The following is a 15,182-nucleotide window of genomic DNA, read 5'->3' as shown; positions in this document are numbered from 1 at the left end:
CAAATTGTCAAAGGACTGAAATCAAACGAGAGATCACATTCTTACACAACTATCCCCCCTACTTATTTCACTCAACTAAGCCATTTTACAGTATCCAGCACTTACAAGTATTTACAGAGAAGAAGCACTCCACAAGGCCTCATACTGAACCCAGTACGTCCTAATTTAAAGAGGAATGTTCATGATGTGATGTGATTTATGGAGAACACCTGGAGACCAGCTATTTAATGACTCAGTGGTATCAGTAGAGATGCATGCCCACACTTTTACATGTATGTTACGTGTAAGGAATAAAACCTATCTTAATTTATTTCAATTCCATTCTTTGCTTGTTTCTGCACCCAGGTGGGGATGGGAAAACACCCATTTCCTAACAAACAACAGCAACATCAAACACTTAAATAGGGTTTATTGTGGACCAGGGACAGTGCTAGTGCTTTTTATGTATTTTTTTATTATGTATTTTATACAGAGAGAGAGAGAAAGAAAGAGCACACATGTGGGAGCAGGGGAAAGGGGGCGGGTAAAAGGGGAAGAGAGAGAGAGAGAAGCAGACTCCCTGCTGAGTGCTGGCCCCACCCCACCCCCCCAACCACCATATGGGGCTTGATCCCATGACCCTGAGATCATGACCTGAGTCAGACGCTTAACCAATTGAGTCACCCAGGCACTCCGGTGCTTTATATGTATTAACAGACGTAGTCTTCCCCAAGCCTGATAAAGTAAGTGTCATTGTTATCCCTATTTTACAGATGAGGAAAATGAAGCAGAGAGTTTACACAGCTGATGGTGGAAGAACCCAGAACCAAACTCAGGCAGTGTGCTCCACAGTTCAGGCTCTTGTACATTACACTTTATAGCAGGATTGTTGAGAGAAGTAAGAGTTGCCAGGAGATGGTGCTGTATCGGAGTGAAGAAGGATGTATGCTAGCAGACATTTAACTAATAACATTTATTTAAGTACAGGCTAAATAAAGTGAAAAGTAGAAGAGCTAACTGAGCAAGACTAGAAAACTTTGCCCACTATTTAATTTCCCAAAATACCGTGGAGATGATTTGACCAGGGCATAGTTCTCCAGACAGTCTTGATCTAAGGATGATTACTTCCTTTGGGCTCTTGTGCGCATAATTTACTAGATTCCAAATGCTATTTGGCTCCACAGAACAGAAATGATGGAGCGTGACTTAAACAAGTAAGAGGCTCAAGTTGCACAGGTCACAAAGAGGGTGGGCATGCCGGGATTAGAACCGTAGTTCAAGGGAATGGGCTGCTTCCCTCTTCCTCCATGTGGCCTTCATCCTCAAGATTGTTAGATAAACCCTACCTTGGAGCACCCACCCAAGTTCTAGGCAGGAAGAAGGGGAAATGGCAAAGGGGAAAAGCTGAGTTGGCTCAATTTTTTCCAATTAGAAAAAAACTAGCTTTGCAGAAAAAGTTCCATCCAGATCCACTTCTAACTCATTAGTCAGAATGATGTCACATAATCACCTTTCACTGCAAAGGAGCCTGGGAAATTGAATTTTTATCTGGGCACATTGCCAGCCTGAACAAAACTGGGATTCTATTAAGTGAGGAGGAAGGAGAGAATAGGTATTGGGAAGGCAGCTGGGATGTCTTTCACAGTGGGGAAGAAGTGTATCAGAGAGCACTGTATCAGACTCTCAAGTATCTAGTCACCTGAAGATATAATCAAGTAGGAAATACAATCTTGCCAAAGAAGTATAGGATTATGAATCATTTACATAGCTAAATCTTTGAGGTCTCTGGTTAAAATCAGAATAAAATGTAAGTACACCAATATTTTTGTGAGTTTAAGCCTTATTATTCACATAAAACAGAAGGGTAGGGTTGACTTCTCTTTAGCATCAACCCAAAATGAAAAGCCAAAATGTTACCAAGGGCATTAATGAAATGTAGTAACAATGACACTGTGACCAACACATACAGGCAGATAAGAGTTCAGGTGTCAGTCAAATTAAACTGGCATGGAAATATAGATGAAGGTACCCCATTAAAAAAAAGCATTTTATAAATAGTCTGTGGAAACTGAAAAAGTATCCTATTTTGACACCAAATTCACAGCATTTAATGAATTAACTCTGGCTATTTCTGTGGGGGGCTAACAGATGCATATTTCTAACTATACGATCAATCAAAACATTAAGCAGTGAAATTCCAGAATGCTGCTTTCTCACCAAACAATGAAAATCCCAAAAACAGATGCAGGCTACACTTCAGATTGTCAACTGACTACCTATAGTCCCATGAAGTCCAAACATTTGAATAGTAAATTTGCACCAGTTCACCAATTACAAAATTTGGTGAAGTTTAATTAACTGATGGGAGTTTCTTTATTTGGTATATTCTTCATACAGGAAATACATTCTGAGGAGTGTTAAGTTTTATTTGTTTTCATTTGAATGATTATTTCTTAATATAAGCATTTCTAGGTCATCTTATAAGTGTGTTATTTCACTGTCTGAATTTAAGTTTCCAAACACGAAGGCACCAAGAAATGGCATTTTCGTTGTCTCAAGTTACTGATACCCAAAGCAAGTTGAACGTCACATGTAAATGATGCCCTGATGTGGCATGGAGACCAAACGTAGCTGGGTGCGAGCATGCAAAAGAATCGCAGAAATCTTACAGAGAAAAGGGATGGGGGATGGAGTCAGCCCTTGGCTTGTGAGGGTAGGCGCGCAAACTCAAATGAACCTGCCATGGAGCAGCTACCACCATATTAATGATTTGTGCAAGAGTTTAGATTTTAAAACACATTATTGGCCACATTAAATTAACGTTGTTCATTTGAATGTAATGGCTTTGCTGTTTTGTTTGTATTTAATTTGTAAAGATGTTTGGTTTTATAGTTGTATAATGGCTGTAAACAGAAGGAGTTTAGCCCTATTTTATTTTTATACATATTCAAGTAACATTATAATCAAAACTATTTAATTCTGTACTGCAGTATCAAGAGATTGTCCTTTAGAAAAGAGTCTCTATTACTACTCAAGTCTGAGAACCACTTTTCCACCACTTTCACTCTGACAGAAAAAGACAATGGAGGTGATACTGTTATTTCCAAGTCAAATTCATATTCGATGACAGGTTGGTAAAGAAGTACTTTACAGGTGTGATAACTCCCAACTTTTTCTATTACTAATGTCATTGTTTGGTGGACATCCTGTTCTCTGTAAAAATGAGAATTACAGAAAACTAAAAAGTTCCTGTGATCCTTTTTAAAGAAAAAATAAAGTCTCTCTCTCTTGAGTTGGCAGTGCCTTAGAAATCCTCTAGTCCAATCACCCTTTGGGGGCACAAATGCATGAACTTGAGGTCCCCAGTGGTGCACAGCTGTCTAGGCCATGCCTGAGTGAGGTTGAGGGGGGCTTCTGAATACAGCAATGTCTATGATGTGATTTTTTGAGCTGTTCACTGCCTGGTCTGACTCATCCCCAAGACAAAAGTCTCTGCTGAAACGTCTTGCCGAGTGGGTTTTTGATAGAAATGAGTTCAGGAGGCTGAGTTTCCGTGTGGGGTCAGCCGGGTGCAGAGCTGAGACTGCAGGCAGGGATGCTGGAGCCCAGGAGGAGATGGTGCTCTGAGCACTTACATCCTTTTGAAAATTTGCAGAAACTGTCAGGGGAGATTTAGACTCTTGTGGGGCACCAGGTTTTCAACTGGGGTTTAAACAACCGCTTCTGGCCTTAAGGGGTTGGAGAGGTGCCTCTGGACTCCCATCTCTCATGTCAGCTGGGACTTCGAAGCCCCTACAAGCACATGCACTACTTACTAGATTTCCAAATTAGATGTGGGAGGTGCTGGGAATGACTAATATTTTTATCAATGATCAATACAACATTAATTTTCTTTTAGTTCTTCCAAAAGTTACTAACAGGCAATGCCAATGTTTCTGCTGTCCTTTCTCCCAAAAAAACCACTTTCAATGGGACAGTCATGGCCTTGAAGTGCTATTTGACCTTCTACAAGCAGCTTTCACAAGTAGAACAAAAACCAAGTAAGAAGTTTCTTATGAAAATGTCACTGTTACTGATAATGACCTTATTCTTTGAGCTCTGATACATCAATGTTGGTTAACAAGCACTTTGAACTTTCTAGGTGATCACACCAAAGGGGTTTAAATAAACTATAATCCTTCTAATGTTAACTTACATTACTTAACTCATTACAGTCAACATCAAATAGATTTTCATAAGAAAGAAAACCTAAAACCAAACAAAAAAGAGAAAGAAAGAAAGAAAGAAAGAAAGAAAGAAAGAAAGAAAGAAAGAAAGAAAGAAAGAAGGAAAGAAGGAAAGAAAGAAAAAAAAATAATAATCGGACTAGAGTTTTACCCTAAGGCCTGCTTATCCTTTTGCTACTCTTTAAAATGCTTCCTTCTGGGTTTGCCTGAAGGTTACCTGTTACATTTGCAAACCCCCTATTAAAGCTGGAACTAAATAACTAAAATAGACTGCTTGCAAAACGTAGCAGCCAAATCACACATGGGTGCTAGAGATGAACGAATTCCATCTCGTCTCTAGTCTTGCAGGGTCCATAAAGTGCAGTACCAGAGACCAGCAGCACCAGCCTCAGACCAGACAACTTGTTAGAAATGCAAATTTTAGGCTCCACTCCCTTCTAGGCCCGCAGAATTGAAATTCTGGGGAAGGGTTAAGCAATCTGTGTTTGAAGAAACCCTCCAGGCGTTCTGATGCAAGCCAAAGCTTGAGAACCACACCCTTTAAGTGAAACCTATTTTGAATGTTCAAAGCCTAGCTCCCCTCTAGAGAGCAATGATTATAAGAAACCACTATAATATATGATGAGATTAGTATATTGTTTATGATAATAACATGTATATGTTTCAGATAAAAATAAATGAGAATTATTTTCCTCCTGAACTAAATTTTAAAGGTGTTTGAACACAAAAATGGATAGGTGGAAAAATATGTTTTTAAAATGTTTCAGAATTTAAAATAAATATATAGCCATTAATAAATATATAACCATAGAGTTAGTTAAATTTTGAAATAAGTGTGCAGTCATTAATACAGAGTCAGCCTTTCACTCCTTTGTGCTATACTAATATACATAATCACACCTTGGTCTGTGGCTATTAATAAGCAATTTGGAGACTGGCTATATTATACATTTCATCACTAATTCTTTCATAATAGAAAATCATGTCACCAAAAAATGAGGCCCTTTAAGTAAATCATAATTCAAACAAATCAGGCCACTCTCCACCTATTTAATTACTGTAACTAGAGGCTCTGTTAGCAACAAAAGGAAATACAGCTTAAGTAGAAGAGCCATAATTTCAAGTTTGCTTTTTATTTGAGTTACAAACTAAAGGTTAGTTCTCCATTCTAAAACCATTTTAAGGACAAGATGAAATATGTTGGAATCATTAGAAAAGCTATCAAAACCTCTGCTCCTCTTTCCATTAACCTTCGATTTGTGTAAACTCAATACTTTTAGACACAACGGCTTTCTAAAGGCCATTAATAAAAGGCAGTCCTGGTATGAGAATTGATGAACAATCTACTCCCTTGTCAAAAACTATATAAAAGTTGATTTGGAAGCAATACCTTGATTGCTCCTGGAGCCTACCTGTCTACAGATGAAGGTTTGGAATTCCGCGGCTTCTTCACTTGGGCATACAAAGCATCCATCATATGTCCTTCTCTTGGGCTCTGGGGTCTGGCATTGAGAGCCATAGAACCTTCATAGGAAGACATTCCCCCATACATCAACTCATCATTACAACCCAATGTCCGATGAAAATCTTGGATTTCAGCATAGTCACGCTCTCGAGCTTGTCGCTCTCTAAATTCACGAGTTTTGGCTTGAATCCTGTAAAATTAGAACAAAGTTGAAACAAGAGAAATGATGCCTTTTCTAAGTAAGAACTGCATATAGAAACATTCATCAAAATATGTCATCAAATACATTTTATTTCATGCAGCTATAAGAAGATTGATGGTATAAACAATGGTATAGTCGTTTTAGATTGTCAAGGTAATATCATGGATGCTCCAAAATAACTTTAGGTAGCTTTTGTTCATGTCAATAAGATACAGTCATGACTTACATCTTAATTTAAATTGCCACTGATTAGTTTTAGAAATTCACCAGGAACAGACAGTTTTAGGCATCCACCTGAGTCTTACTCATGAATTTTTTTAAAGCAAGAAGTGATTTTTTTTTAAAGTTACACACACAAACACGCACACATGCATACTATATATGTATAGATTTATGTGTGGGTACATATTGTATACATCTTACTTATAAATATATCATACACATACAACATATTATGAAACTAAACATGAATCCATACCATCATTCTCTATTAATGGCAAAAGAAGATCTCAGTTTAATGACACCAGCTTTGATTATATGCGATGTATACAGAACTGGCAAATCCTGAGACTAAGGACAAGATCCAATCAAATTCTGAAATAAAACTTTTCTGTGTTATAACTAAGAAACAGATCTTAAATAACCACTTTTACTGAAGATCGTTTAGATATTTCCTAAGATTTTATTGAGCTACTTGGTAGAAAGGCCTTTTCAACCTATAATATATTGATGTAATTCATATCCTAAGTTGATCTTAGCTACCTAAAAATAACTAAACGCCCCTCAATCGAATTTTAATGATTTTTGTTGGGGAAAGTAGTTCCATTATATACTTACAAATTTAGCTGTGTACTTAAAAGTGAAGTCTTATGTATATAAAGCAATATGTTAGACTGAATTTAACATTTTATTGCAAAGTTACTTGCTTTTTTCATATTTGAGGTAAACCACTGCGAGCATTCCTGACATGTAAGTATATATTGAAAATACAGAAAAGATACAAAAGCCAGATAAAGATAGTATAAAAAATTAAAAAGCAAAACTATGAGCCAATATCCTTTGTGAATATAGAAACAAACACCCTTAACAAAATATTACCAAGTAGAATTTAGCACTATATAACAAGATCATACACCATAACCAAATGATGTTTACTGCAGGAATTCAAGGCTGGTTCCATATTCAAAAATCAATCAATGTGATCAACAAATTAGCAGGTTAAAGAAGAAAATCACATGATCATATTAACTGATGCAGAAAAAAGCATCTGACAAAATTCAACACCCATCATGGCAGAAGCTCTCAAAAAAACTAGTAAGAGAGCATAGCTAGCTTCCTAAACTCGATAAAGAACAACTATAAAAAAACCTATTAGTAAAGTCATACGTCACACGTCACACGTCATATCATATGTCAAAGACTGAATTTTAAGATTAGGAAAAGGCTAGGGATGTCTGCTCTCCCAGAGAGCTGGAAATTCTAGACAGTGAAATGAGCCTAGAAAAAGAAATGGGTGGTATATAGAACAGACTGGAAAAAAAGAAATAAAACTATTCGTGTTTGTGGATGACATAATGGTGTCATTGCAGGTCTACATTCATAGAAAACCCCAAGGAAGGGGTTTAGAACTAAAGATAAATTCAGCTAAGTAACAACATACAGCATCAAAAAACCCCCCAAATCCATTGTATTTCTATATGCTGTCAATGAACACGGATGCTGAAATTAAGAATACAATGCCATTTACAAGCGCTAAAAAAATGTAATATATACACAGATAAAAACTAAAGGTTGGTTTATAGATATGTACAAATATATAGAGATATCAATCTAACAAAACATGTACAAGACTTATATGCTAAAAACTACACAATGCTGATGAAAAATCACAGAAGATCTAAAAAATGGAGAGACTCAACATAGTAAAGAAGTCAATTTTCCCCAAGTTGATATCCAGGTTTAATATGATTCTTATAAAAATCCCAGGAAGATTCCTATAGATATAGACAAAATTATTTTTAAATTTATATGGAAAGGCAAAGGATAGAGTAGCTAAACAATTGTAAAAAGAATAATAAACTGGGAAAAACCACACTTAGCCATGATAATCAAGACTGTGAAATCTATGGAGGGACAGACACACAGATCAATAGAACAGAAGAAAGAACCCAGAAATAGCCAAGTAAGGTTGACTGATTTCTCTTAATTACACAAAAGTAATTCAATGAAATAAAGCATTCTTTTCAACAAATAGTGCTGGAACAATTAAATGTCCCTAGCCAAGAACAAAAACAATACAAAACAAAGCACCCTGGATTTACACATCATACCTTACACAAAACCAATCCAAAATGAATTACAGATTTAAATATAAAAATGTAATACTATAATACATTAGGAGAAAATCCTTAGGACCTAACACTTGGGGAATAACACCTAGAAATGATACCAAGAGCATCATCCATAAAGAAAAGGCATATAAACTGAACATTATCAAAACTAAAAGCATTTCCTCTCCAAAAGACTCTATTAAGAGAATGAAAAGATAAGTACAGACCAAGAGAAAATATTTGCAAACCACATATCTGACAAATAATTCATGTGCAGAATATGTAAAGAACACTTAAAACTCGACAATGAGAAAAACAATCCTATTAGAAGAGAAAAAGACAGGAAGCAGTATTTCTTTGAAAAGTATATACTGATAACAAATAAGCACATGAAAGATGTTCAACATCCCCAGCCATTAGGGAAATGCAAATTAGGACTACAATGAGCTATTACTGCACACCTATTATATCAGTTAAAATAAAAAAGTGATAATATCAAGTGCTCGCAAGGATGTAAAGAAATTGCACCTGTCATACATTACTGCTGGAAATGTAAAATGGTACAACTGCTGTGGGAAACAGTCTGGCACTTACTCACAAAACTAGACATACACTTACCATACCACTCAGCAATTGTACTTCTAGACATTTATCCCAAAGAAATAGAAACTTGAGTCCATGCAAAGACATGTATGCAACTGTTCAAAGACTCTTTCTCATATTCAAAAATTGGAAAAACCAAAGGATGCAACAACAGGTGAACAAATAGACCAAAGTATGTCCTTATCACAGATCACTACTCAGCCATACAAATAAACAGACTATTGATACACACAGCAACTGGAATAGATCTCAGGGACATTACGCTATGTGGGAGACAAAGTCAATCTCAAAAGGTCACATACTTTTGAAACAAAATAAGATTTCATTTATATAGCATTCTCAAAATGACAAAATTAAAGACCAGGTGAAGAGATCAGTGGTTGCTGAGATTTAGCAACAGTGGGAGCAGAGGGGTGGGTGTGACTAATAAAAAAGTAGCACGAGGAAGATCTTTGCAAAGGAATAGTTCTGCTTCTTGATTGCAGTGGTGGTTACACGAAGCACACACATGATCAGATGACACAAAACTATATACACACATGGTAGCAATGCCAATTTCCTGGTTTTGATATTGTACTATAGCCACGTATGTTTTAGCAGCTGGGGAAAACTGGATGAATGGTACACAAGACTTCCCTGTATCATCTTTGCAACTTCTTGTAAATCGAAAATTATTTCAAAATAAGTTTTTAAAAACCTGGAAAACTGGGGCACCTGGGTGGCTCAGTCATTAAGCGTCTGCCTTCGGCTCAGGTCATGATCCGAGGGCCCTGGGATGAAGCCCCACATCTGGCTCCCTGCTCCGCGGGAAGCCTGCTTCTCCCTTTCCCACCCACCCCCCCACCCCGCTTGTGTTCCCTCTCTTGCTGTCTCTCTCTGTGAAAATAAATAAATAAAATCTTTAAAAAAAAAAAAAAGCTGGAAAACTGTCACATAGCATTGCAAGCAAAATGTGCATTTTTCTCCCTTGTTTTCTTCTTACATCGAGCCTATCATCATGAGGCCAGTCTTGTTTATCCAAAGTTTGGAACTGCCTGGCCAATTTTTTCTAATTTCTTTCATTTCCCAGCTATAAAATGGAAGTACCTAAATTCACCTAGCTCAGTGTTCCTCAACAGGGGTCCAGTGACATTTGAGAAAGGGTAACTTGTTATAGTTGCAAAACTTCACGCACAACTGCTTCCAGCCACATGTCACCAAGCAGTGCCCCCAGCCATGTGGGCAAGCAAAAATGCTGCACGTGTTCCCCAAACCATCTGAGAAGGACCTTATTTCCTGAGTTGAGAACCAAAAATTGTCTTAATTCATAAGAGACTATTGGGAATTTGCAATTTTTATCAGGAAGAGTCCTAGATTCTAGTAAGTCCCACAAAGAGAATACCCATAAGAGAAATAGCAAGTCAAATTCTAATGTCAAATTTAGCTAAATTTATACTGGATTTCTTATTATAGTCTACTTACTCACTTAGGAGTGATTATGACAGTCAAGGATGTTATTATAAAAGCTGATTACCACTAAATACTGGATATTCATGATGAAAAGTTCATATAAGTTCAGAGATCATTTTATTCTCTGCATCATACTGTCTTTTTGACTCTGTATTCAGCCAGAAAAACTACAGAAGAGAGAAATGACTTCTTTCTTCAACTCAATGGGATATTAATTTGAAACTCAATTATGATCACTCATCTGACGATCCACGTTACTACTATATTTGGTCACCATCAGAGAATCACCTAGCTACAGGGTGGCTGGGCATTCACAGAAGTCTTGAAGTTTGGGAACCTGTAGAAATTTGAAGCGCTACAACAGAAATAAAGCCAAAATCTCTAAATTTGGAGATCTCCTGAAATCAAAGGGAGTAACAAATTGGTTTATAAATGAGTGAGCCCTATGGTACTTGAACTTCAGTTCACTAAAAGTGAAGAAAAAAGTGAAGAAAATTATGTTGGAAAATGCAGGCCTGTTCAGAAAAGAAGCCATCAGAAAAAAAGAGTATGAACATTCTCTTCTCAAGGGAAGCATGAAACCTAAATAATCTCCCCAAACTTCTTGCACAATAGTTTCAATATATTATTGATGGGTCCTGAAATTGAATGTTCTTTTGTTCCAAATTACACAGAAACTAATCTTCATTTTGGGAGTCAATTTCTAACAAGTCAATTGCTCAGAAGAAGTGCTTGGCAGCACGAGCTACTATTCATAAAGCCCAGCTCTCATCTGCTTTCTTTTACTCAAATTTGTACTCTATTACTAATTGCCACTAATCATTGAATCCAATAAACATTGCAGTCACATCTACAGCACCTTCTAAAAGCATTAATTTTTTTTCTCAGTTCCAATAACATAAAGACTTATATTTTTTATCATTTATCTTGTCATCACCAATGAATTCATCCCCAAAGCCATGAAAGCTGTTTGCACCCCTCCTTCCCTCCCTGGTGGCTCACCATCCTGCTGAAAGCCTCAGAATGGAACTCCAGCACACCTGTGCCCCGGAAGTGGGGCTAGAGCTCCAATAGGTGAATGAATCCGGTTACCAGCTTGGACCAATGTGCGTTTTAAAGTTCATTCTAGGAATTATTGCTAATGAGCTTGCTGCCGTGCAAATGGCACTGAACAGATTTTTAAAACCGGGAATGCACTATGGTTTTTGTGAATTTTCGTGACAATTCACAGTCAAATTAACAAAAGACACAAATGATTTTGTTATATACTTTTATACTTGAATGTCTTGTTTATTCTAAAGTGAGAAAAGGGACTTAGGAACACAATCATGTTATATTTACATGTGATATATTTTCATTCTCTCTGGAGAGACTTAATTAGAAAAGAAATATTTGACTTGAGGGAGAAAATATTTTTGGTGTCTTAATAAAAATAGTATAGTTTCTTAAGGAAACTTTAAAAAAAGATAGTGAGTTCACTGTAGTTCAGCCTTTAATAGTTCCAGATGGTCAATGCTCTAAAAGGACACCCCCTCTATTCTTTTATCGTGACCCTGAGGTCACAAATTATCTCTAAGATGTAAGAGCCATTCGTTTTTCTGAACAGTCAGGTTGTTGTTTAGCATTATCCATCCAATTTATCTTGGGCCAAACCTCAGCAATGACAGAGGTAACTGATTAGCCCAAAACGTAGCCAAAGAAATAAATGTCTATTGCTATAAGCATTTCAGACAGTCCTTCGTAGTTATAAACAAGAGAACTATTCTGAGGTCTAAATGATGGCAGACAGCTGTAGTGACGGAGGTTGATAGGGAACATCATCAGGCACGATGTCCCTATTCTTGAAATATAAAAAAAAAAGAAGAAAGAATATTTTAAAAACTTTTAAGACTTTTAACAAGTGAAGAATTTATCATGTCAATTTGTTATGTTCAAACATATGTTCAAACACCCTTTCTTTTTGTTAAAAAAAGTATTTTCCATTATGATAATGAAATTGCCTTGAACCTGCATAGACAACAATACACAAAATAATGTAATATACTAAATAAAGTAATAAGGTTAATTTCTTTCCTGCTGTTACTAAATTCATGCTAACAGTCTCTCTTCAGCTTGACATCAATTAATGATTTTAATTCTAGACTCTTGTCACAGTGTTCACCACCCTTTTCTCTAATTAAAATGGATGATGCATGATGAAGAGAAAACACACAAGACTTCTGTTCTTGTAACATTTCTGTTCATTAGGATTTTTGCTTTTACAATAAATGGCTTTTAGCACTAATTGCAGTAGAGTAAGATGAAAATAACTGTTTATCTTTATAAAGCCAGAAAAGGTACAGGCATGGAGATCACTACTGAGTGACCCGCTCCTCGGGATGGAAATCAATGGCATATTTAAGTTAGTTATATCCCAAATACTCCACCTCCAAAGTTACAAAACTTCAATACATGGGAACACCCATGGTGCATTTTTCGAACATTCCAAGAACCTGAAATTGACCTGTTGATGTTAATTTAAAAAAAATACTGTAAATGTGTACAGAAGATAACATATACTAATATCAGTTTATCAGAGAAAAATAAAATGAATTTTGGATTGCTACATATTAGATAGTTGTTAAATATCTTCAAAACAATGTTTAAGACCTTACAATCAACTCTTTTAGGAAACATTTTACCCCCAACTCATTGCATTGCCATCCAGAAGCCTCATTCTGAGAACAAAGTTCCTGGAGGTTCTTTTCCCCCACAGTATTTCCTCTCTCTAAAAATCAGTATTACAGACATTCATCAAATAAAACCTAAAGGTATAGCAGAATGAAATTTAAACTACAAGATAACTGAAAGGAATGGTTCAATATAATAGCAGTTTGTGTCAACTGAATGAATGCTGTATTTGCCGCTCAAAACACCTCAGCAAATGGCAGACTTCGGAAATAGTGTGGCTCAACCCACCAATCCTTCAGCTCTCCCTGCTACAGAAATCTAACTGCCACCTCCCAATATGCATGCTTCCAATTTGGCATCTATGCCGAATTCCCAAAAGGGGAACAATATTCCACTACATGTCTTACTTTGAAAACAGTCTTATTTTAAGTGGGATTTTAACCTCTTTGTAATATTGAGGTAAAAGTGGAGTGAGAAGAAAAAACTTCCATATTCTAAATGGGTCCTGAAAAAAACTTTTTCATGAGGAGGACCAATTGTTTTGAAGGCACGTTTCCCATTCAAGGGAAGAAGGCCAAGTTAGAGATCTACAGAGGAATCATATGATAGGTTGGGGAAAGTTAGGCTTCATCCCTTAATGTTCAAGTGAAATGATATCAGTTTTAAAATATAAAATGGCTAAAAGTTGAAAAAGAGATCAAAGTAGTCAAAGAGACACCCTAATGGCTAATACAACCACAATTTGTAAAGAATCCAAGGAGTCAGAAGAATGCCTCCTCCCTGTGAGCCCCTGTGCCTGAGCACGGGTGTAGAATTTGTCCACTTTCCTAAATAGGTAAGTTCTTGGGAGCTAGACCCCAAATGACCATCTCCAGGAAGTGTTCATTATTAACTCTACCCTGTCAATCTATCCCCTTCCCAAAGCTCTGCAGTTACCTAATCAGTTACCACTGATTATATTGCTTTATATCAATTTTCTAATGTTAACAGGCTTAAATCTTTTCCCCTCTTAACAAATACAAGAGATCCCTGAGAGAGGGTACGACAATATAATACAAAATTTATACCATCATGTTGTGTACTTAACATATTGTGAAACAAAAACTCTTTTACAATGATTAATGGAACATTAGAATAATATTTCACAAACCAAAACACACACACACACACACACACACACACACACGCTCACACACTCCTATACATACTCATTCACTCACATTATGTTCTGACTTTCACGAGTATCAAAGCACCTAGTTATTTCCAACTTGAAGAGATGTTGCAATGCCAAATACATCTAAGACAGCTCTCATCAAATATAAAATTGCCTTTTCTTACTCCAGTTACAGTCTGTCAACAAAATTCGTCAATACACACACACACACACACACACACACACACACACACACACACACACACACACACCCCCAAGACTTAATGTGCCCGAATACTGGTCTAAGTAAGTGAACTTCCACATAGTCAATAGATTCTTTAAGATTTCTGTTCACCTGCAACAATACATTTTTCTAAAAAATGCCTGATGGAACTAATCTCAGTGATTCAAGCTGACTTTTCTGAAGGATTCAAGAGGTCAGAGAAAATATGAAAAGCTCTGCTATAGAATAGAAAAATGTATATTTTTCATTAAAAGGTTAATTTTTAGAAGTCAAGCCTTGTTCAAATGACAATATACGATCTAAATGCAAAGATCATCCAGGTTATCTGGGTTCTACTGTCAGAATTCAGGGAGACTGAATACTAAGTTTCAAGCTAAAATGAGTGAAAATTTCTTTTTTCTTTCAGATGCACAGGGAATACACCCATTACTGCCTTCTTGATTGTTCCTCCTATAATTTCATGAACTTTCCACTCATGCACTTTAAACATTACTACTACATTATGATATTTTAAAATGTTAATTTCTGCAAAAACTCATAAACATATATCATCTTTTGAAAAGGATTTTGCCAACTAAGAAACACCACAAAAAAGTTTTTATCAAAATTTCAAGTAATTATGTAAAGCAGATATTGGAAACAATTGGTAAAACCAAAAAAAGAAATGCTGGTGAATAGGAACCACGTGCAGAAATGCTGCACAGAGTTGCAAATGAGGCACCAAGAAGGGGGAGTACCACTTGTGGGCACAAACAGTTCAATGGCCTAGTACTGAAAACACAAAGCTTTTAAGAGTGATTATCACTTTGAATAATGGAACATTTTAAGCCATACATTTCCTTAGCAGCTTTATAAATATCC

At 36.4% G+C, this 15,182-nt stretch overlaps 1 protein-coding gene across 8 annotated transcripts in view; it reads right to left on the bottom strand.

The window, feature by feature from the left end:
• Window positions 1–15,182, bottom strand: part of PARD3 (par-3 family cell polarity regulator) — a 644,288-nt gene that overhangs the window by 144,828 nt on the left and 484,278 nt on the right. For all 8 annotated transcript variants that reach the window (XM_073885517.1, XM_073885521.1, XM_073885518.1 and 5 more), the window contains one exon: window positions 5,618–5,860. In XM_073885517.1, the coding sequence (XP_073741618.1) occupies window positions 5,618–5,860 (243 nt within the window). The remainder of the gene's footprint in view (window positions 1–5,617; window positions 5,861–15,182) is intronic.

This window comes from Callorhinus ursinus, unplaced genomic scaffold (assembly GCF_003265705.2).
Source record: "Callorhinus ursinus isolate GAN/ISIS: 27379988/994484 unplaced genomic scaffold, GSC_fseal_2.0 scaffold62, whole genome shotgun sequence".
Classification (NCBI taxonomy): Eukaryota; Metazoa; Chordata; class Mammalia; order Carnivora; family Otariidae; genus Callorhinus; species Callorhinus ursinus.
The sequence above is the reverse complement of the archived record's forward strand: the minus strand, read 5'-3'. Positions and strand labels throughout refer to the sequence as shown.